The 25,051-nt window shown below is 37.6% G+C and overlaps 1 protein-coding gene across 4 annotated transcripts in view; it reads right to left on the bottom strand.

Moving 5' to 3' along the window:
* The window catches only part of Pla2g4a (phospholipase A2 group IVA), a 176,432-nt gene that overhangs the window by 57,566 nt on the left and 93,815 nt on the right, over positions 1-25,051 (bottom strand). For 3 of the 4 annotated variants that reach the window (XM_070034248.1, XM_070034247.1, XM_070034249.1), the window contains 3 exons: positions 18,156-18,304; positions 17,518-17,631; positions 1,613-1,650 (listed from right to left, as the gene is read on the bottom strand). In XM_070034248.1, coding sequence (XP_069890349.1) covers positions 1,613-1,650; positions 17,518-17,631; positions 18,156-18,304 — 301 coding nt within the window. Of the gene's footprint in view, positions 1-1,612; positions 1,651-16,879; positions 17,022-17,517; positions 17,632-18,155; positions 18,305-25,051 lie in introns of those variants that run through there. The other variant, XM_070034250.1, reaches the window with a different exon arrangement.

The raw sequence follows: 25,051 nt of genomic DNA, 5'->3' as shown, positions 1-25,051 counted from the left end.
AAATAGGGAAATCCATAAGCCCAGCGCAGGTACCCACTAGCCTTGTTTTCTGTTTTGTGTTTTTTGCTTTTTTTTTTTTTTAATTTTTTTTGTCGGTCATGGGGCCTGAACTCTGGGCCTGGGTGCTTGTCTGTCAGCTCTTCAGCTCAAAGCTAGCACTCTACCACTTGAAACACAGCACCACTTCTGGCTTTTTCTGCTTATGTGGTGCTGAGGAATTGAATCCAGGGCCTCATGCATGCAAGGCAAGCACTCTACCACTGAGCCACCTTCCCAGTCCCCAATAGCCTTGTTTTACATCTTCCCACCCCACAAACTCCTGGCTATGGGAATATGTACTGATGGCTTTCCTAAAGCAAGGTTCCAGCAAGAAACTTCAGCATAGACACTGAAGGCTGAATTAAAGAATCATTTGCCATCTGCCATAGCAAGTTTTCTGAAGAAAGGAGAAAAAGCAATCTATGGTGTTTAAAGGGGGAGTACAAACAGCCCCTAATAAATTGTGCATTAAGACAACAAAGACCTCAAGAAGTGAGTACAGAAACCTGCTTATAGTTGGTTGGCACAGTGAGTGTGTCCCTAACTGAATTGATGAGGAATTCCTTACTATGTCCATGGATCCCTCATCTATTCCTTATAACATCCACTAACATCTCAGAGTTTGAGTTTTGAGAAGCATACATGCAGGAACATTGTCTTATGTGCACCCCCTTTGATAAAACAAAAAGAGAGCTCCTAATAGCAGAACTTGAGATAACCCAATTAAATGTAATAGTTAAAGGGCTTTGAAAACCTTTAATTTTGAGTACTCTTCCTCTTCTTTACTAAAAATGACAGTAACAATTTCTCTGAAATATATACATGCTTAGAAACATTAGCTATGACAATGATGGGAGAAAACATTACAATTGCTGTATATTCTAGCTATGTGAAATAGAAAATTGAAGACCTGACAGGTAGGATTGTTTAGTAAATATACAATGACTTTCTACCAGGAAGTAAAGCTCACAAATGAGTCTTGCTCTAACACCAAACCTTGAACAGAGAAAGAAGAAGGGTGAACAACCTATACTTTCAATGGGAATAAATCCAAAATGTGGAAGTAGAATAGCACTAATAAAGTATTGTCTCCTTACCATTAAAAAATATAAGTCCTTCCTTCAATAAAGTTCATTTGTCTCATTTTTGTTACTTAAATATTTCTTTGTAATAATAAATAGAATAAAAGAAGAGACTATAATACTATGGGCTATCTTGCTATAGCAATATAAGTTCGTTATTTTTCCCCTTGATAAAGAAGTATGAAATAAGGGCTTTGCATTTGCTTTGATTGCTTGCTCAACTAGTGGTTTACCATTTGAGCCACATTTCCAGACCAACTTTTTGCTAGTTATTTTGGAGATGAAGTTTCCAGAACTGAGCTGTATAAATATATACATAATATAAATTTGTATATATTTGTATATGTGCATAACATGTATTCATTTATACTTTTGTATTCAAAAAAGTCCACATTATATATTCAATGCTGAATTTATTCAAAACTGGCTAAATTATTTCACATGCCAAGGTACTCACATTATTTTCTATCAAAGTGAATAAATGAACTTACCAAACTTCAAGTGACATTTCCAGAATCATTTCAGTGACCTGTAAAGCAAGAGATTAATCATATTAGATAATAAAATGCACTTATCTATACATTGTCAAATCAAAGTATATTCTAAGTACTAGATCATCCTTAACCTAAAAACAAAGTAGGAAACAAGTAAGAAAGTTCCATGAAGAAGCTAAACTGTACGGATTTCAATATATATTTATTTTATAGTAGTTTATTTAATAAGTCACTTTAGCACACATTCAATTTTCTCTGTGTGATTCCTTTCCTCCCTTATGGCAATGAAGTTCAGTTCCACAACTGATATTTACAAAACATAAAAAGTGACTGAAATATGTAGTAAAGTATACTAATGTTGAGTCTATTGCTCAAGAGCCATAATAGCCAAGCCATAATGTTTAAACCCAGGTCACACATGTACATTTGTGAAAGAGGTCTATATTAAATTGAACAAGGAGCACTTACCTACAGTGGGCAGCAAAATTTATCTATTAATGAGATGTAGGGCTCATGTTTTCATTTTTCCAATATTACTTGAGCCAATGAGATGTAGGGCTCATGTTTTCATTTTTCCAATATTACTTGAGCCAACCAAATAGATCAGAAGACTGCTTTCTATCAATTAAATAATTTTTGTTTAATAAAAAAGACTAATATCCACAGAGCAAGACTGGTACAGTGGCTCATATTCCTAGCTACTCAGGAGGCTTGAGGTTAGGATTTCTGCTCTAAGACTTCCCAGGAAAAAGTGTGTATTATCTCCCATCTTAATCAAGAAAATGCTGGCACAGTGGTGGATCTGTCATGTTAGCTACACAGGGTTGAAGTCCAGGCTGGCCTAGACAAAAAGTGAGATACTATTTGGAAAAATAAAAAAAAGCAAAAGAACTCTATGTTCAAGGTTCTAATGATAGAACATGAACACGAGGCTTTGAATTTAAAAAGAAAAAAAAATGATGACAGAACAGATAGACATTACTAATTTTTTGGTGGTACTTGGATTAGAATTCAGGACCCAACATTTTCTCTGTAGTCCACTCTGTAGTGTAAGGTGTATCTAGCCCTTTCTTTAGCTTCAATCATTTTTCAGGAAGTTCTTGCTTTTACTGGGGCTTGCCTCAGATTCTGGATTTTCTATTCACCTATGCCTTTCTTGTAGTCAGGATTTCATGTATATACCACCACACTTGTTTTATTTCTTGCAATGGGGTCTTGCTAACTTTTCTTCCTTAGGCTGGCCTTGAACCAACATCCTTCTAATATCTACCTATTGTATAACTAGAAATACAGGTGTGAGCTGTGGCACCTAACCTAGGTATTACTTTTAAATTAGTAAAACAATAAAAATTCTAAGTCAAATGGATTTATAGACCCTCAGATAGATTGTAGGTCCTTACATGTCAAGAGAGATGGGTTACAACATATTTGGTACAATTACTATCTATCTTATCAATGGAAGGAGAACTGGAACCACATTCTGGTATGTCATATTCCCCAATTCCATATTTCATATGTGTTTGGGAAAGCCCAAACACAGCCTGACAAACATTTCATTTTGTATGAATTTACTGTCACTATTTAATGAGAAAAGCAGGATGGGTAAAACATATTCTGTGTTGTAATTTAGTTTTATTTTCAAGAAATACATGAAAATTGCCTTTTAAAAAAGAGACCAGACTTAATGATTTATCACCAGTAGACAAAGCCACCATGGGGGAGGAGATATAAAATAAGAAATATTGTTAACTCCGTGTAAATTTTTTTCAGTAATAGTAACTTTCAAAGTTGGAAGGGGCTTCCTGTTCCTATGTGCCATCTCATGACAGTAAGAGATCAAGAAAAATTCCATTTCATAATTAGTAGGTCTCTAAGCAATTTATATATAAACATTCAATGCCTACTTGTCCTCACACCCAATAAATATATGTAAAAGTTAGGTCTAAATTGTATATGTATATATGAAAATACATGTATATACATACATACATATACATACATAAATGTGCACATAGATATATATAAACTAAAATATATGCAGGAGAGAATTCCAATGATATAGTTCCTTTGAATAAAGAACAACTATCAGTTTAACAAAATAAATACCAGGAAGCTGGAAGATGTGCTGTTGATAGGATGGGGTAAGGTCAAGGGGAAAGGAGATAGATGAATGGAGAAAGGGTGGGAAAACATGATGATAATATTCAATGAGTGTCTGTGAAAATGGGCCAGAGAAAATTGAAGAGATGGATGGAGTTCACAAAAACAGAGAACACCAGGAGGGACATTGATAAAGTCACATTTTAGTTATGAAACTTATAGGTTGAGTTGAAACTCTATAGCTAAAGATAATAAGAAAAAACAGCAATAACAATAAAAATGAAATTGTGAAAGCAAAATTAACCCTGCTATGATGACAGTCACATTTGTGTTCATATATGAATTTCATTTTTATATTCATCAAGGACATTTTCTTTTGGTTAAGACATTTGCGAGCACGGAATGGCTAAGCGAGACTCTAAATTCAAAGTGGGATAAGAAATAGAAGACAGTATGCTTCTGTCATTTTGAATGTTACAGGAAATATTGCCATAGAGCTCTCTTTTTGACTTTTTAAAAAATTTATCATCATGGTGATATACAGAGGGGTTTCAGTTACATAAATAAGGTAATGAGTACATTTCTTGTCAACCTTGTTACCTCTTCCCTCAATTTTCTTCTACTTTCCCCCAACCCCTCCCCCTGTTGGACAGATCATTTCCAACATAATGTCTTGTGTATAATGCTGTTGCATTGGTTCCCCTCTGTCCTTTGTCTCACCATTCTATTGTTCTCCTTCCCTTCCCCAATTCAAATAAACATATATACAATACCAGAGTACTAAAATCAAATACAGTAACAACAGAGGATATACCATAGGGGAAAGAACATACAAAAGAATCAAAAAAATCACATAGTACATTAAAAACAACAATAAAGAAAAACCTCTTTTGTCCATGTCTTGGAGTGCCATGCTGCTCTTAACCAGAATTAGATCCTCATTCATGTGATCCCAGTGGACCACAAATATCTAGAGACATTTTGAACTTCCCATTCCCCTAACACACTATGTATAGACATGTTAAGAAACCTGACACTCACAATCTCTCTATATCTTTTACCTGGACCATGTCATTCAAGGAAAAGCTATGCACTTCCAGTGAGGCATTGAACAAGTACTGTCAGCTAGCTTCTTCCCACACACTGTACCTTGCAGTGTATGGCATGCTTCCAATAGCCTGCAGAATCAGGGCAGTTAGGAAGAAGAGTGACGAGCTCTCCCAGGCTCTTCTCAACCCCACACAGTTCAGCAAGGAGCCAGAAAAATTAGAACACTCACATGTTTTGGGAATTAGAAACATATGCTATATGCATTACATATTTTTGAGAAAACCAAAATTTTCTTTGCATTTCATAGGGAAAAGAAGTTACCATTATCTTGACCCCAAATTTTCTTTGTAAGCCAAGGATTATTTTTACCCAAATCTGGTCTCTATCCTACATGAATATCAATGGGTACTTCTACATTTTAGCTAAATATATCACTTTTTTCCATAAGTTTTATCTTTGGTTTCTGGTGGAGTTATTGACAAACCTTAATGTCAGCTACTTGTAGAAAACTAAAGCTATAAGCCAGGCCCAAAGAAACATAAGTCCCATGGTTTCCCTTATTTGCAATATCTAGTGTATGTCTGAGTCAAGCAGAAAAGGTCAGATAAGGTGATGTTAGGGAAATGAACCCTAAGATATGTATTCAAATGTTTTTTTTTCTTTCATGCGATTGTTTCTAACACATTTATAAGATTATTTCTTTGTTGCTTTGTATGTCCCTCCCCCACAGTATAACCCCTGCTTTCACTCTATTTGATGTCGGTATAATTTGTGGAGGGGAAGGGGGAAAACAAATCGTTTAAATAGGGATACAGGTGGACCCACTGCAACAATGAGATGTACTAGTCATTATGTCAAAAACGAACTTTACAACTTTGGCGGGGGGGGGGGGGGGGAACAGGGAGGATTGGGTGGAGGGGAAGGATGGGAAGGAATAGGAAGGAGAAACAAAAGAAAAGGCTATAATGCTTGATGAGGAAATGTACTCATTGTCTTGCCCATGTAATTGTAACCCCTCTGTACAGTATTTTCATAATAAAAAAAATTTTACAAAAAGAAAACTAAAGCAAGATTCTTATATATCACCCTGCACCAGAATCAACTCCAAATGGATCAAAGATCTCGGAGTCAAAGCAGACACTTGTTATGAAAACATAACAGGATGGAATAGGAGAAACCCTAGGTCTTGTTGGCACTGGCAAAATTTTCTTAATAGACACCCAGAAACACAACAAATCAAAGAAAGGTTGGACAAATGGGATTGCATAAAATTGCAAAGCTTCTGCATGGCAAAGAATATAGCTGGCAAGATCAATAGAAAGCCACAGATTGGGAGAAGATCTTCACTAGCCATACAACGGAGAAAGGTCTCATATCTAAAATATACCTGGAACTCAAAAAATTAAATCCCCCAACAACAAATCTTCAAAGAAACAACTGCCCAATAAGTAAGTGGGCTAAAGACTTAAAGAGAAACTTCTCTGAAGAGGAAAGAAGGATGGCCAATAGACACATGAAGAAATGTTCAACCTCCCTAGCCATAAAAGAAATGCAAATCAAAACAACACTGAGCTACCAGCTCACCCCAGTTAGAATGGCTAAAATCAAGAACTCTAATAACAACAGATGCTGGAGGGGATGTGGACAGAAGGGAACATTACTGCATTGTTGATGGGAGTGTAAACTTGTTCAACCACTTTGGAAAGCAGTATGGAGGTTCCTCAAAAGACTCCACATAGAGCTCCCCTATGACCCAGCAATCCCACTTTTGGGCATTTACCCAAATGTTCACAAACAAGACCTCACTAAAGCTACCAGCACGGCTATGTTTATTGCAGCATTATTTACTATAGCTAAGATATGGAACTAACCCAGATGCCCCTCAGTAGATAAATGGATCAAGAAAATGTGGTATATATACACAATGGAATTCTATGCCTCCATCAGAAAGAATGACATTGCCCCATTTGTTAGGAAATGGAAAAAATTATTAAGTGAAGTAAGCCAGGCCCAAAGAAATATAGGTCCCATGGTTTCCCTTATTTGCAATAACTAGTATATGTTTGAGTCAAGCAGAAAAGGTCAGATAAGTTGATGTTAGGGAAATGAACCCTAAGATATGTATTCAAATGTTTTTTTTTCTTTCATGCGATTGTTTCTAACACATTTATAAGATTATTTCTTTGTTGCTTTGTATGTCCTTCCCCTATGGTATAACCTCTGCTTTCACTCTATTTGATGTGGGTATAATTTGTGGAGGAGAAGGGGAAAAACAAATCGCTTAAATAGGGATACAGGTGGACCCATTGCAACAATGAGATGTACAAGTCATTATGTTGAAAACGAACTTTACAACTTTGGTGGTGGGGGGGAGGATTGGATAGGGGGGCGGGGGGAGGATGGGAAGGGATGGGAAGGGGAAACAAAGGAGGAAACTACAATGCTTGATAAGAAATGTACTCATTATCTTGCCCATGTAATTGTAACCCTTCTGTACAATATTTTCACAATAAAAATTTAAAAAATAAAAATAAATTAAAAAAACTATAATCAAAATGAAATAAGTAAACCTCACCTAGCAGAGTACCACAGTATAGTACGAGAGCACTCTGTCAGTGGTGATATTCCCAAGGCTGACTATGTGGCTTGGTGATTGCTGAAGCTCCTAAGAAACCTGCCATATTGAGAGACTATCATCCTCCTAGCATGTACCAAAGAAAACATCAGAATTTAGTATTTGAAAAGCCAGGAGCTGGTTGGTGGCTCAAGCCTGTAATCCTAAATACTTAGGAGGCTGAGATGTGAGGATTCAGGCTCAAAGCCAGCTGGGCAGAAAAGTCTGTACAAATCTTATATCCAATAAACTACCAGCCAAGTTGTAAATGGAACTGTGGCTCAAGTGGTAGAGAGTTAGCCTTAAGCAAAAGAATCTCAGGGACAGTACTCAGGCCCTGAGTTAAAGCCCCAGGACTAAAAAAAGAAAATTAATTTAAAAACTCAGTACTTGAAGCATCATTTCTACAACATGTGCATTGCTTTTGTATATATCGTCAAGTCAAAAAAATTGTAATTCAAAGTAAAATCATTATAATTGAAACAATCTATAATCTCTTATTCTCCTTCCAAACTCCACTGTCTCCTAATGTACCTGAATTATAATATTTTGTTTCCCATATCAATGTGTGGGAAATTATCCTGATACTAACACTGAACTGCAGAAACCTCTTAAGTCCCATTATTTAATGTTTCACTATCTCTTCTAGAGAAGAAGCTCATTCAGTTTCTAGTCATAGCAATGACTAAGTGACAATCAAAGAAAGCAATCAGCCAAAATTACAGAAATGCCACAGAAGCCCTGAAGCACAGCTATGTTTAAGCAGTAATAACTAACTTCTAAATAAGGATGGTAAATTAAGAAACAGTATAAACCAAAACACTTGAAATTTGGGCCAAAACAAATGTATTTCAGCCAGAGAAATGACTATGTATAATTTCCTGTCTGACGTTAAACCTTAGCATTTTCCTGGTTCTTTTGAAGTGGGTTACATTGTTTATATAAAACAAAGAAATCTGAAAATGGTGTCTCCCCACTTCAAAATGGGCTAGTGTGAGCCACAGCCACATTTTATCTATTCCACATTGAATGACTAGAGCATTTTAGACTAGCATCAAACAAATACTCATTAAATTGGGCTCTACCTGCATTTAAATAACAAGTTCAATTTGATCAGTAAATTGAAGTAAATAGTCAATTTGATATTCATTAAATCTAAAGCAATTCTGTAATGCCCATATAATACATATGTTTAGTCAAATGTGATCAGTTAGAATTATAATAAGAATATTTATTTAGTGATGATTGGTGAAGGTACTATGTTAATTTTTTAAATGTTTTAACCTATTTAAGTACCACTATAGTCTTTGGAGGAAGCTACTGTATGTAAGTAACCCTGTTTCACAGATAAGGATTTGAGGAAAAGAAAATACATACCAACATATCACACAGCTAATAATTAGCAAAATTATAGTCCCTATGCCAGCATTGGCTCTCTAACTCTGAGTCTGAGGTGGATGGCAGCAGATTGAACCAACTTCTAACAGCCCCTGCAAGGATCTCTATACTCTGACTCCAACAACAGCACAACCTAACCTGGACTTGATAAATCAATGCTAGCTGGAATGCAGAAGCTTTAGGCCTAGCTCAAAGACCAATCCCTCTCCCTGCTTCAATGAAAACACTTTAAAAAGTCTAAGAGGAAATTGAGTGATATGTCATCATCTCAGGAAGAGCTGATACCATCATAATTTCTGATTTCCAACTTTAGTCACTCCTCACCTGTACTAAGTAATCACGTGATTCAACTCTTACTATCACATGAAAGTGATTATCATATCAACTTTCCTTAATTCACTGTGTGTGGTAGTCACTTTCCATAGAAATTCCCTGTTTTACATAGCATCCAACTTTTCTATTTTTAACTATTAAGGTTCTTCCCTTCCTCACTACCTATTTTCTTGCTAATGCTTCTGAGGAAAAAGCCAACCCACCCCTCCTCTCTCTCTCTCTTTTTTTTTAATCAGTGCACCATTGCCTGATCACAAATCTGCAGTGACTCACTCACTACTGTCAGGAAGACAACACTTAAATCTTTCCATCTTGAGTATTAGCTCTGCTGTGGGCTGATGCACTCTACCTGTCCTTCCTTCATGCATGAGTGCTCTGTTTTATCATACTCAGTCTAGACACTGTTTCCTGAATGTGCTTGCTTCTCTCTAACCAGGGCTTTATCTGGCTCTTCTCCTAGTTGGAACTGCTTTCCAACTCCTTCCATGATTCACTCTAACCACACCTTTTCTTCCAGGGCAAGTTTAAACCTGTTATGCCCACTGAAATCACAATGACCCACCCCTCATTCCTGCCTGTACTTCTTTGGCCTCTTCTGCCAGCTCTCATTACCATTCTTAGTACTTCAGCCTCCTCCCCTTCTAGCCTGTATGTAGCTTATCTGACCAGCTGGGGCTTCAAGACTAGCAGTCAGTTTGCCCTACTATAACAACAGATGCTAATTACTCTTTCAAAAATTAAAATAAGTTGATTTTGCTTAATGTTTTGGAGGCTGGAAACTCAAAATCAGGCAGTTCCATTGATTCAAGCTCAGGTAAAAGATTCATGTCAGACAGATGATATCTACAATGGTGAATGCCCATGTGAACAGGCAGAGACACATAACAATTCAGTAAACCACAGAGCAGGGCGAAACAAGTCATGTTTATTTTTAAGTTTTATTATCATTCAGTAGTGACACAAAATGATTTCAATTCAACATATCAATTTATAAGTCAAAGCATTTATGTACTTATTTATTTATTCATTCATTCATTCATTTTTGGCCCAGACTGGGGCTTGAAATTCCATAATACTATGAAAATGAAAGCCTTTTATTCTTGTGGGGTTTTTTTCAGCTTTGATATATGTAAAATAGGGAGAACTGAAGAGTGGTTTCTTTTGGTGAAGGCAATCAAAAATGAAAATAATATATTTTTGGCTCAGAGTAATTCATAAATCAGAAAGGAGCTTGGAAATAACTTAATTTATGCCTTTTTATTTTTGGTGTCTTTGGGGGGCTTGAAAACTCAGGGCCTGAGAGCTGTCTCTGAGCTTTTATGCTTAAGGGTAGCTCTCTATCACTTGAACCACAGCTCCTCCTCTGGCTTTTTGGAGTCTGACAGACTTTCCTGCCAGGCTGGCTTCAAACTGATTCTCAGATCTCAGCCTCCTGAGGAACTAGGATTACAGGCATGAGCCACCAGTGCCTAGCTAAGCCTTCATTTTTAAAGAGTCAGAGACCAAGATTCAGTAAGACAAATAGCAATTCAAATACCAGGAGGGAGTAATAACTAAGACAGAGTAAGAATCTTGTCTCCCCTGTTGCAACAATGAGAAGTACAAGTTGTCATGTCAAAAACGAACTTTACAACTTTGGGGGGGGGGATTGGATGGGGGGAGAGGGAGGATGGGAAGGGTAAACAAAGGAGGAGGCTGCAATGCTTGATAAGAAATGTACTCACTATCTTGCCCATGTAATTGTAACCCCTCTGTACAGTATTTTCACAATAAAAAAAAAAAGAAAAAAAAAGAATCATAGGGGAAAGGTTCAGATCGAAGCTACACCTGTAAGGTTTAATTTTTTAAAAAACTGTGAATCATTTAATTAAAACATATAGAGAGTAAATTTTTCAAGGTCCCACGGTTTCCCTTATTTGCAATATCTAGTATATGTCTGAGTCAAGCAGAAAACGTCAGATAAGATGTTAGGGAAATGAACCCTAAGATATGTATTCAAACGTTTTTTGTTTTTTTTTTTGCTTTTGTGCGATTGTTTCTAATGCATTTATAAGATTATTTCTTTGTTGCTTGGTATGTCCCTCCCCCCACAGTATAACCCCTGCTTTCACTGTATTTGATGTCGGTATAATTCGTGGAGGGGAAGGGAAAAAACAAATCGTTTAAATAGGGATACAGGTGGACCCATTGCAACAATGAGATGTACAAGTGGTTATCTCGAAAGCGAACTTTACAACTTTGGGTGGGGGGGGGGGCGCGGGGGAGCGGGGAGGATTGGGCGAGCAGGGGGGAGGCTGGGAAGGGATGGGAAGGGATGGGAAGGGGAAACAAAGGAGGAGGCTACAATGCTTGGTAAGAAATGTACTCATTGTCTTGCCCATGTAATTGTAACCCCTCTGTACAGTATTTTCACAATAAAAAAATAAAATAAAAAAGAATCTGGTCTCCGTATTTCCAGCTTTGACTGGAGATAATGTAACTTCTGGGAATTGACCTATGTCCACTTAGAGGCAACTTCAGCCTCTCCAGCTGTCTCCTGGCTTCCAAAATCAATCTGTATTGAGTCATTGTTAACTTTTGGACACCAACAGTGTGAAGAATCTTTTGCTAGTAATGTCTTGGCTTAGAGAAATTGTTCTCTCCCTACTAAAGCCAAAGTGCTGTTTTTCTAATACAAGATTGCCACAGCCATTTAAGTTGGGTGCATTTAAGTCTGTCTTCCTCCAGGATTGCATTGCCACCTGTCCACTCTGGCACCTTTAAAAGGAAGGTCTCCCACCTAGGGAATGCTTGATAAAGATTAGAAGAGGCTGGATGCTTTCCATAAGGCACTCACAAATAGTCTGAGAACTCTCCACCCAGCCTTCTCCCATCCACCACCTCTCAAAGCACTGACACTCAGATACAAACTGGAAAGGACTCCTAAGAACACTGTAATGAGGGAAAGATGTTTGGCCAACTATTTTCTCAAGCACTCTAAAGAAAATAATAACGTAAGCTCATTTAAATTCAGGAATGTGGAAAGCTTTGTTAGATCCTGGAGCTTACACAACTTAACCATAGGAAATGACAAAATAAAAGGATTTTTTTCCACTACAATATATTCACAGAGTTGTTTTTTGAAGCAAGAATTGAAGAGCAGAAAAAAAAGAAAATTGACTTTGGAAAAAGACTATGCTTATAAAGCCCTCAACAGATGTTTGCTGAGAACCTATCCTGCAACATGCAGTAGGTATTTTTAACCACCAATCCTTGCTTTTCCCTATACCCTCCAACATCTACCCACCAAACCATTTAACCTGATGTGCCCAGTCTTGCTTACCTCTTTCCAAACACTTTGCTTTTATGATTTCTTCTGCCTAAAATGCTCATAACTATTCCTCTGTCTGCTGAAATTCTACACTTTCCTCGAGGTTTAATAATAAAAATGCTTGATAGGAAATGTACTCATTACCTTGTTCATGTAACTGTAACCCCTTTGTACAGTATTTTTACAATAAAAACGTATAAAAAAGCAAAAGGCATTTATATAACAGGTATGAAGCACTATTCTGAACACTGTAAGTGTGAATGCATATGGTGTGCACAATATTTACATTTCTTGTTTGTTACGTTTCTTGTGCTAGTATGGTGTTTAAACTCAGGACCTAGAGCTCTTACCTGACTTTCTTGCTCATTACTGGCACTCTACCAATTGAGCCACAACCATAGCCCACTATGTTGCTGGTTATTTGGAGATAAAAGTCTGAGCAGAAACTTTTCTACCCAGGCTGACTTTAAAGCTTGATCCTTAGCACTCAGTTACATGAGTAGCTAGAATTACAGGCATGAGCCATTGGTGCTCAGAAGTAGTCATATATTTTTTAAATCAATTCAGTTACACATAGTATAATGAACTAATACTTGATATATAAACTTCTTAAATGATATGTAGTCTATATTTATATAGTAAATTATATCATATAATTAAATACATTTGTTATATTGTTTACAAATAAAATCAACAAATTTATCATAACAGCTCCCTGTTGCTCAGCGTTATCTCCATTTTACAGATCAGCACACTGAGCCACAGAGGAAGTAGCCAAAAAATAAGTTTAAAATAAAGAAGTACAAAAAGAAGAAGTACAAAAAAAAAGAAGATAAAGGACATAGCTTGGTTTTCAACATCAAACAGAGTGGCTTAAAATGCAAGGTGTTAACCCCTACATTCACTGATAACCCATTCAAATCAGGCCCCTGATTCAGGATCAGTCCTGTGCTCAGTCATAACACAAACTTTCCCTATTCTGCCTGCTCTATTCTATATGTGCCCCATCAGTATTTATCTCAGTGTAAGCTGACTGTTTTTTACCACATGGGTATGTCTCTTATGTCTTCCATCTCCCATTTTAACCCCTACCTTACCTTCACCTCAGATGAAGATAATGGAGGAAGGAACTTTTTGTTTAATATTCTTTAAATTCTTTGCACAAAACATTGGATGGCACATTGTAGATTTCTGATATGTGTTCATAAATTGAGTGAATGAAAGAACATTTAAAAGTTTGTACAGTGGCATGAGTTTTATCTGAGGCATGATTATTTCTCATTGAAAGAACATTTTCCAAACGGTCTACAGAAAAGTGAGAAGTATGTCTCTCAACAAGTGAAGAAGGCATTCTCCCTGGAGCAGGTGAGTGCACAGAACACCGTGTCCTCAGAGTACCTGGGGCAGGCAGGCAGGAAGGCAGGAAGGCAGGAAAGAAGGAAGGAAAGAAGGAAGGAAGGAAGGAAGGAAGGAAGGAAGGAAGGAAGGAAGGAAGGAAGGAAAGAAAGAAAGAAAGAAAGAAAGAAACAGTACTACTAATAATACCAGATGTAATGCTTAAGAGGAAAAAGATGAGGAGGAGACCATCTGAGCTGGTAAGTGAAGATATCTGAGTTCATCCTCAGGATGAGCAAAAACAGCAGTGTCTCTTGAAAGAACAGAAGATAGAAGACAGAACAGGCTGAGGACCAAGGGAATAGAATTGAAGACTCAGACATGATCCCACAGACCTATTGCTACTTAATCTTCAATAAGGGAGCCAAAATTATCAGATGGAAGAAAGACAGCTTCTTCAACAAATGGTGCTGGCAGAATTGGCTATGCACATGTAGAAAATTGAAGTTAGAACCTTATATATCGCCTTGCACCAGAATCAACTCCAAATGGATCAAAGACTTCTAGGTAAAAGCAGAGACCCTGAAAATATTACAGGAAGAGATAGGGAATATGCTAGGACTACTGCACATAGGTCAAAACTTCCTAAATAAAGATCAAGAAACACAGTAAACTGAAGAAAGGCTGGATAAATGGGATCACATTAAACTATAGAGCTTCTGCATGGCAAAGGTCATAGCTAGCAAGATCAATAGAAATCCCCCAGATTGGGAGATCTTCACTAGCTATACAACAGACAAGGGTCTCATATCAAAAATATACCTAGAGCTCAAAAAACTGAACTCCCCAGTAACAAATCCCCAGAGATTTCTTTGGAGAGGAAATAAGAATGGCCAATAGACACAAGAAGAAATGTTCAACATTGCTGGACATAAAAGAAATGCAAATCAAAACAACATTGGGGTTACACATCACCCCAGTTAGAATGGCCATTATCAAGAAAACAAATAATAACAGATGCTGCCGGGAATGTGACCAAAAGGGAATGCTACTACACATTTGGTGGGAATATAAGCTGGTTCAACCACTCTGGAAAGCAGTGTGGAGGTTCTCAAAAGACTAAGTATAGAACTCCTCAATGATCCATCAATCCCACTCCTGGGCATTTATCCAGATGACCACAAGCAAGGCCACACTAAAGCTACCAGCACAATTATGTTCATTGTAGCATTGCTTCATTATTTACCATAGCTAAGATATAAAGCCAATCCAGATGTCAATAGATGAATGGATCAAGAAGATATGATATATATATATATATATAAACAACAAGTGAAGAGTATATTATATATATATATATATATATATATATATATATATACACACACACACAATGGAATTTTATGCTTCTATCAGAAAGAATGACATTGCCCCTTTCGTAAGGAAATGGAAAAACTTGGGGAAAAATATCATATTAAGTGAAGTAAACCAGACTCAAAGAAACATAGGCTCTTTGGTTTCCCTCGTTTGTATATGCCTAGGATAATCCAAGCAGAGAATCTTCATAGTTAAATAGCTAGGTACTTATGACCATATGAAATGATGCTAATTGAAATGAACTTCAAGACATGGAAACAACAGGTTTTTATTTTTGGTTGTTGACCTTGTTGTCACCAATATACTATATCTAGTTCTTTCTTCTTATTTTGTTTCATTTTTCTTTTCCATTGGTTTATCCCTAGTAATCACTATCTTTGATTCTGGTACCCTGTGTCTTGAATATATATTTATATTATATGAGGGAGAGAAGAGGAATAACAAAATGCTGAAAGGACAAAGGATGACCCATTGCAACAACGATACTCACAAGACACTATGTAAGAAATGAACTTTACAACTTGGGGAGGGAGGAGTGGGGGAGGTAAGGGGTAGTGGGAAGAAAACAAAGGAGTGGGTAACAATGTGTGACAAGATATGTACTCAGTTCTTTACTTGTGTAACTGTAACCCCTCTGTATAGCATTTTTACAATAAGAAGGAAAGAAGGAAAGAAGGAAAGAAAGAAAGAAAGAAAGAAAGAAAGAAAGAAAGAAAGAAAGAAAGAAAGAAAGAAAGAAAGAAAGAAAGAAAGGAAGGAAGGAAGGAAGGAAGGAAGGAAGGAAAGAGGGAGGGAGAGAGGGAGGGAGGGAGGGAGAGAGGGAGAGAGGAAGGAAGGAAGGAAGGAAGGAAGGAAGGGAGGGAGGGAGGGAGGGAGGGAGGGAGGGAGGGAGGGAGGGAGGGAGGGAGGAAAGAGAGAGAGAAAGAAAGAAAATAGAACATATTAACCAGCCTTTCCCATACTTTCTCCAATCATTTACATTTCTCATGAGAAACTCCTAAATCAGTTTCCAATAGTACTGAAAATCCAATGGCTCTGTTCTATAAAATAAATTCCTTAAAGTTTTATTTCCAGAATCCTACCTAAATTGAGCAGTACAGCAAATCCAGAAATATAAAGACAGTAATAACTCTAACATCATTCTCCTGACCTTTCAATGCTTTGGTGCTAATCATTTAAGAATTTCAAGACAGAAATATTCCTTCCCAGAGGTTTAATTAATACCAATGCAATTCTTATTCATGAATGTATTCCATATATTTTGACAAAGCATGGTCAGAAACATCAAAGGAAATTTAAAAAGCCTTAAAATTCCAGGGCAGGTATTATCTAGCTCAACTGAAGCATTGTAGCCCCATGTTATGACCAGGTGTCTAAATCATTCTGTTAACTTCTCAGGGTTTCCCTGCTCTTCATTTTGTAAAATCTCCTCCCCTGAAGGGTATACAGAATGGTGCCCAAACATGTTTAAGTGATGAAGTGATAATCAGAGATTTGTTGAAAGGTACATGTCTTTAGCAGAATTTGTACAACATTACAGGAAAAACAAATCAAGCATTGATATAGCACTGTACTCAAATCCTGAGCATGCTCAGTGTTTCCTCAGTGATACTTCTTTGGCACCATATTCACAATGAATTCCAAGAGTCTATTGTTTATACAACAAGGGCAACAGCAACAACAAGAACAACATTAATATTTCTAATAGTAAGGGTAATAGCAAATGTGTGATAAAACAGTAACTTACCATTTTAGAATGAATAGGATTTCTTGATTATATTTTAGTTTTTTTGCTCATTTTTCTCTTTTCTACTTTCTTCCTTTTCTTATCCCTCTGTTTTCTTTCTCCTTTCTCTCTTTCTATTGTACCAAGTGTGTTTTTTTTTTACAGAGGGACCTACCGATAGAATCCAGAGTTGTTCATCTAAATTGCTACCAGTGTCTTGGTAGTATACATTGTAATGCCATAACAAAAGTTAAACATTTCAGAATAATAAAAGATTAAAACAGGATATTAAACCAAAGCCAGGTGCCAATAAGATCAGTCCTGTAATCCTAGCTACTTAAGTAACTGAGATCTGGAAGATCATAGTTCAAGGCCAGCTTATGCAGAAAATTTCACAAGAATTGGTCATAACCAATGGCTGGGCCTAGCAGTGTGTACTTGGGTTTCCAACTACAAGAGAGGCTAAGATTGGGGCAGGAGTGGGGGTGGTCACAGGTCAAGTCTAATCTGGGCTGAAAGGTGTTGTACACTTCCTTTTTAGAAACTCAGACTATTCTATTAAGAAACACAGTTTTCCAAATATTAAACCCAACTTTCTAAAATAAATAGATTGTTTTACCGGCTAGACAGGTTAAACATAATTCTACTGTGTTACTTACTTGGTTGAAAATAAATGGAACTTCTTTCTTCTCCCCCACTTTCATAGAAGATATGGGAAATATTGCTGTCCCTAGAGTCTCATCCATGACGTAGTTAGCATCCATTAATGTGATCTGCACAGTAAAATGCACAGCACAAATGTTAAGCTTCCCAGCGATCTTTGGAAAGCTTACTTAAAAAACCTCTACTTATACAGACATACTTACTTGGCTTGCTTGCTTATGATGCTGACACTCTAACATTTGTGCCTTAACTACAGTTCATCTCTTTGCTAGCTAATTGAAGATGCAGTCTCCTGAACTCCACAATCCTCAAGACTTTAGCCTTCCCAATACTTAGGATCACAGGTAGGAACCCCGGAGCACCTAGCTTAGATTCTCATGTTTATAGCACAAATAAGTTTTTTTTTTTGACAGGATACATGAGGAATCTTCCCAGCCCCACTGTGCAGTGGCTTTTCCACTGGATGATCCCAACGCTGGATGTGAACCATCTACAAGTAAGTCAGCCATGTTGCCCACCTACTCAACCAGCCTGGGGGAAGAAGGTAAGAGAAGTGGGCAGACAGCAGATCAACTTGGGTGTCAATCTCCACAGGAACCATGACAAAGTAGCAGTCCCCAGATGAGTCACTTACCTCCAAAACATTTTCCTGATTAGGGTCCAGAATGAACTCAAAGGTCTGATTCCACACAGGGTTGATGTCGTTATTGAAGTGTCTTGTTCTCTTCCTGCCATCAGGGGTGGTGGAGATGAAAAGCTCCACATATGGGTCTGGAGTATCAACTACAGACAGAAACACAGAAGAAGGAGGCAAAAATGAGTGTCACAGTTCTTCATTCTTCCCGTAACTATGTCTGGTTATTGTCAATGTATCCACAGGGTTATAACCAAAGTATAGCAATATATAATAGAAACATGCCATAAGCCATATAGGTTTATGTATTTTATCCCTTCCTGCATGGCAGACCAGTGAGATGGAGCCACCCCCCACCACTTAGAGTTCTTCTTTGCACTTACAGGATATTTTCACGTTAGCTAGCAACTGAGGTAGCTAATGCAACCATGACTGTCATTTCATTTGGCTAACTCCACAGAGACTTTCATAACTCTCATCACAGTCAATGATATATTTACATTAGAAAAATCATCTTGGGCAAGATCAGGTTTCAAATCTTTGATGCTATCTGCTTAGGAAGTTGAGATCTAGAAGGGTGAGGGCTGAGGCCAGCTCTGGCAGAAAAAGTCTATGAGATTCCATCTTTAATCAGCCAGCAAAAAAAGTAGGGTTGGAGTAGTCAGTGGTTCAAGTGGTAGATTATCAGCTGAGCAAGCAACCTGAGCAAGGGTGAGGCCCTGAATTCAGAGCCAAGTGTGGTCAAAATAAGTCAGCCTGATGACTTTATGAAACCAAAGTAAGGAAAGTAGATGTGAGAATGGTCTTGATGGTTACACAGAGTTCCTTGTGTGGCTGCATAAGTTATGCATTAAACTACTAATCAATAATCAGCCTGAATTTACAGAGAAAGTATTAAATCAGACATCAGTGAAGCATCTCCAGCAAACCTTTTCTTTTTTCACAAAAGCCCACATGAGTTGAGCATATATCTGTCCTTTGAAATACAAATAAACAGGTGCAAATAGAGGATATATTTAAAAGTATTCCTGGTTCATAACCACATAACCACAAGCTGAGTGACTCAGTTATTGATAATTCAGACTCTGTGATTTCACTGAATTGTTCAGCTGCTTGAAGCTGAACAATTTTTGTTGTGTAGATGAAGCTATCTGACTTTTCCTAAAGACTCTACACATCTGAAAGGCAATATCTACAAACTTATCAGCTCAGAGCTGCATATTTAAGGTCTCCCAATTGAAGGATTTGACCCTTAGCCATGTGGCCATTTTATTTAATAAACCACAACAACAAAAACCCAATAATTGCATGATGTCTACCAGAAGTTTAAACATGTCACATACACCACACACACAAACACACACACACACACACACACACACACACACACACAAACACATCCTTCAAATCTCATCATGGCACTTTAAGGTAAGTACAATACAACTGAGAGATGTTAAGAAATATGTCTATTGTCAATAGGGTCAGAGCAAAATCTTGAACCTGGGTCATGTGGCTACAGAAACCATTTTCTTTCTTTCTTTCTTTTTTCCTTCCTTCTTTCTTTCTTTCCTCCTTTCTTTCTCTCTTTATTTTTATTGTGAAAATACCATACAGAAGGGTTACAATTACATAAGCAAGGTACTGAGTACATTTCTTATCAAGCATTGTTGCCTCATCGTTTGTTTCCCCTTCCCATCCCTTCCTATCTTCCTCCCACACCTTGTGCCAAAGTTGTAAAGTTTGTTTTTTGACATAACGTCTTGTACATCTCATTGTTGCAATGGGTCTGCCAGTATCCCTATTTAAACAATTTGTTTTTTTCCCTTCCCCTCCACAAATTATACCAACATCAAATACAGTGAAAACATGGGTTATACCGTGGGGAAGGGACATACAAAGCAACAAAGAAATCATCTTATAAATATGTTAGAAACAATCACAAGAAAGAAAAACCAATTGAGTCCTTATCTTGGGGTTCATTTCGCCTATCGTCAACTTATCTGACCTTTTCTGCTTGTCTCAGACATATACAAGATGCAGGGCACCAACATTAAATACAGTGAAAACAGGGGTTATACCGTGGGGGAGGAACATACAAAGAAACAAAGATATCACATGGTACATTATAAATCTGTTAGAAACTATAGCAAGAAAGAAAAACCATTTGAGTCCTTATTTTGGAGTTCATTTTGCCTAACATCAACTTATCTGATCATTTCTGCTTGTCTCAGACATATACTAGTTATTGCAAATAAGGGAAACCATGGGACCTATGTTTCTTTGGGCCTGGCTTACTTCACTTAATGTAATTTTTTCCAAGTCTTTCCAGTTCCTAACAAATGGGGCAATGTCATTCTTTCTGATGGAGGCATAGGATTCCATTGTGTATTTATACCACATTTTCTTGATCCATTCATCTACTGAGGGGCATCTGGGTTGGTTCCATATCTTAGCAATAGTAAATAGTGCTGCAATAAACATAGTCGTTTTAGTGTGGTCTTGTTTGTGAACGTTTGGGTAAATGCCCAAAAATGGGATTGCTGGGTCATAGGGGAGCTCTATGTGAAGTCTTTTGAGGAACCTCCATACTACTTTCCAATGTGGTTGAGCAAGTTTACACTCCCACCAACAATGCAGTAAGGTTCCCTTCTGTCCACATCTCCTCCAGCATCTGTTGTTAGAGTTCTTTTTAGCCATTCTAACTGGGGTGAGGTGGTAGCTCAATGTTGTTTTGATTTGCATTTCTTTTATGGCTAGGGATGTTGAACATTTCTTCACGTGTCTATTGGCCATCCTTCTTTCCTCTTCAGAAACCACTTTCTTAATGAACTGTGCTCCACAATAATAAGGCCATGAGGTAGGGATTGGCATGCTGGACTTAGAGTTCTGAGGAGAGAAAGGAGAGAGAGAAAGCAAGAGTGAACAGAATGAGCAAAAGAGGAGGGAGAGTTACACAAAAGTACACAGCCAGGATCCAGTGGCTCACACCTGTAATCCCAAGTACTCAGAAGGCTGAGATCTGAAGAGTGCAATTCAAAACCAATCCAGAGAAGAAAGTCCATGAGACTTTCATACAAAATAACCAAAAGTGGAGGTGTGGGTCAAGTAGTAGAACTCTAGCCTTTAGCATAATAGCTCAGGTATAGTGCCCATGCTCTGAGTTGAAGTCTCAGTAGGACAAAACTACACAAGTTAAAAGAAAAAGAAAAAGAATCATTTCTGAACTGTTGGCTGGATTTCAGAGTAATTAAATCATATATGCAGCTGTGGATATCAGAGTTTTTAAACATTTCCTGTTGCTCTTTTATAAGGCCATCAGATTTGTTTAAATTGTGCTTTTTGAATGAAGACAAGAAGATCTGCACATGCAGCACAGCTTTGCAATCTTGTTATTTTATTCTAGCTTTGATCCCATGCACTTTTGCTTAAGGGTTTTGTGTCCCACTGCTGAGCATGCAGTGGGGTGGGGCTTGGCAGAAGTGGCAAGTGCCCGAGGCTCCAATAACAGGCAGACCTCAGGCATCTTCCATCAAAGCCACTCTTAGCAGATGTAGAACAGCACTGAGGGTCTTCATTTCCAATCATTAGTCTAGCTAACATTGGCGCAGGTCATTTTTTCAATCACATCTAATGTCCCATTTTGGAGAAACAAAAAGATGATTGCAATTTCTCACTCAGTGCTTTGTATTTCTCAATTGTGAAAGACAACCTAAAAATTAAAAAAAAACTGCTTAGGAAGGATAGGAAGAAAAAGCTAAGGATACACTAAGAGGTGAGTGCACTCTATCTATACCCAGGAATGGCTGCCCATTTCAGTTAACATGTTCTGGCCATACTTCCCTCCAGTGTGTTAAGAGCTGTAAACCAGAAGAAAAACTAGACATTTAGAAAAGCAACAAGCAGATGTCAGGAGATTATAAAGATGTCTTTGCTTTTTGAGTGTAAAGTGAATATGTAATTTTAAGCAGATTTTACAATGGACACTTCCATCATCTCACAGGAATGTCTCTTAATGTTTTAAAGAAATATTGTGGGGAGAGGGAGAAGCAAAAAAACAACCTAGAAAATAAAAATTACGTGGAAAATGGAGGCAGGCAGATGGTAAGATCTTTCATTCATTCAACAATTCAAGTACCCACTCTATGCCAGGAAATACCCATCAAATGCAGTTGGCTTTTGATGCAGAGCCAAAACTTACACTGCCAGTGGAAACTTTGAAAGTGAGTCAATTGCACCCAGCCTCACAAGGTAAATAAGAGACAAGCAGGTACACTGGCCGGTTACTAGTGACTCAGTCACCCAGGTGATTACATACAAATCAGGTCAATTCATGGATGGGGAAATTGCTCTTTGAGGTCTGATCTTGATTTGAATCTGTAAGGAAGTACCGAGGGCGAGGTCTTCTTACATCCAACAAGGAAGAGGATGCAGAAATGAAGTTACTTGGAAAGAAACAGCTGGGAAAAGGAAAGAGGAAGTTGAAGCATCACATGCCTGTGGGTGATATAACCATCTTCTAGCCATTTTATTTTTCCATTGGAAATGGCTCATGAGCTTTCATGAGCTTTAATTTTGTCAACACAATAAAGGAAATGCCATAACAAGATGCCTATGTCATATTTATTTGTCAAAAGACCATCAGACCACTTTAAAAATTGGAGTCTAAGTAACATCACTTTAAAATCTTTAGCATCAGTTGTTAATGTATTTGTGAAGAGTGACAGTTTGTATTGTTTTTCCTGTTGTCTCTTTAGTAAGAAACTTCAAAATTAAGATGTGAAATGGCGGTAGCCAATGGAAAACCACTAACAGCTGCAAAAGTTGATATGGCAATTGCATCGATGTTAATCTCTGCAAGTTAAGAACCATCTGTAGACACTGCTGGGTGAAAGGAAGTAGGTTAGATTGAAATGGTGGCAATCAGATATCTGGGCTCACTTTGTATAATCTACACTTATGATTGGCATGGTAAGAAACACAACTGTCATCTTTGAAAGGAGAAAGCAATTCATTTGGACGGTAAAAATTCCCCCCACTATTCTATACATATTCCTAGCAATGTATTTAGGTAAAAAATCAAGTCAAATGTAGGGAAAACTTTATTTTTATTTTTATTTCAGGGCTTTCTGAATAAACATCTCTTGGACAATTGAATGTCAGGCCACCAAGACAGTCTTACCTTGATGGTTTCCAGCTCAACAGGTGGTAAAGCAAAGATGTAATGCATGGGCAGAAACTCCCATGTTTTTTCCTTTTATCTAAATCTTAACAAACAAAAAAAAATGATGGGGGTGTAGGATACAGATCTTTTTTATCCCCATAAACATGACAGGAAACTACATGCCTGAGAAATAGCTTCAGAATTCCACAGCTGTAAAACTTACTCATAAATGTCAGTAGTTTAAGGAGCGCCTGCCTGAAGTAATATCAGGCCCATCTGCCACTCCAGCTTTATCCAAGTAATGCACTGTATGATTCACAACAAGAGCCAATGGCAGCTTCTGAACTCCTAATTCTATTTTAAATATTCCCCCGCTGGTTCTCTCATTTACACTTCACTCAGGAACAGTATAAACCTCTTGTGTGAAATAACAACACCAATCTGCTATGATTTTTGTGATTAACAGCAAAAAAAAAAAACCTCAAATAGAGAAATCCCATAGAAGCATGATCAAAATTTCCCCAATCTAAAGGGCTGTGTTCCATCCACAGATAGGGATTTTAAGATATGTTTCTAATAATCGAGCTTCCTGAATTAAATTCCCAGAATCACTAGCAGTATTTGTTAAGACTGCAGACTAGGATCGAAGATGTAGCTCAGTGGTAGAGTTTTTGTCTAGATATACAAGGTGATGAATTCAATACCCAGCATGATGAAGAAGAGGGGGTGGGGAATATCTAGACCTGAGTCAAAGCTCATGCCTGTAATCCCAGCTATTCAGGAGGCTGAGCTCTGAGGATCATGATTCAAAGCTATCCCTAGTAGGAAAGTCTGTGAGACTCCCATCTCCAGTTAACCACCAAAATGATGGAAGTTGAGCTGTCTCAAGTGGTAGAGTGCTAGTCTTGAGCAAAACACCTCAATGACAGTGTCTAATCCCTAAATTCAAGCCCAAGGCTGGCACATACAAAAAATTATCCAGATTTGCTGTGTTTTTAGTCAATTTCTTCAACATGGGCCCAGAAATCTACAGTTTTAACAACTTGATAGGGTAATTCTTAGGCACACATTTGTAAATCAAAATCTTAAGACATAATATTAGGGTGTACTAAAGAACAATAATATATGGCCTGTAATCCAAGCTGTTCCATCCACACAGGCAGGAAATTATGATCCAAAGCCAGTTAGCACATCATCCTAACTGGCAAACAAGTTAGAAGTGAAAGGGCTAGAAGTGTGGTTCAAGTGGTTGAGTGCTACAGTGCTTACTTAGAAATGCCAGACCCTGAGTTCAATCTCCAGTATTACAAAAATAAAACAAGTAAACAAAAAACTGACAATCTCATAACATCTAGGAAGACAGTTTGGCATGAAGAAGACAGCAAGCTTCTTGGCCTCTGGCTAAGAGTTAAATTATTCTGCCCATTAAGTGGATAAAACACAATTGGGTTCACTACATCTGCTTCTCTCCTGCCATTCAATGCATATTCATGGAATCGGGTAACTGGAGGGGACAAGCTGGATTAGGATAGATGAGGGAGAATGACCAATGGTACTGATGGAGATGCATGTACTCAAAATTCAATAGGTTGAACTGAAAGCTGTCTATATAACTAAAGTTAATTTAAATGGTTTTTCTTTCTTGCTATTGTTTCTAACATATTTATAAGATGATTTTTTGATGCTTTGTATGTCCCTCCCCCATGGTACAACCCCTGTTTTCACTGTATTTGAA

Source organism: Dipodomys merriami, unplaced genomic scaffold (genome assembly GCF_024711535.1).
Source record: "Dipodomys merriami isolate MVZ:Mamm:240054 unplaced genomic scaffold, mDipMer1.0.p SCAF_24, whole genome shotgun sequence".
In the NCBI taxonomy this organism is placed as follows: Eukaryota; Metazoa; Chordata; class Mammalia; order Rodentia; family Heteromyidae; genus Dipodomys; species Dipodomys merriami.
The sequence above is the reverse complement of the archived record's forward strand: the minus strand, read 5'-3'. Positions and strand labels throughout refer to the sequence as shown.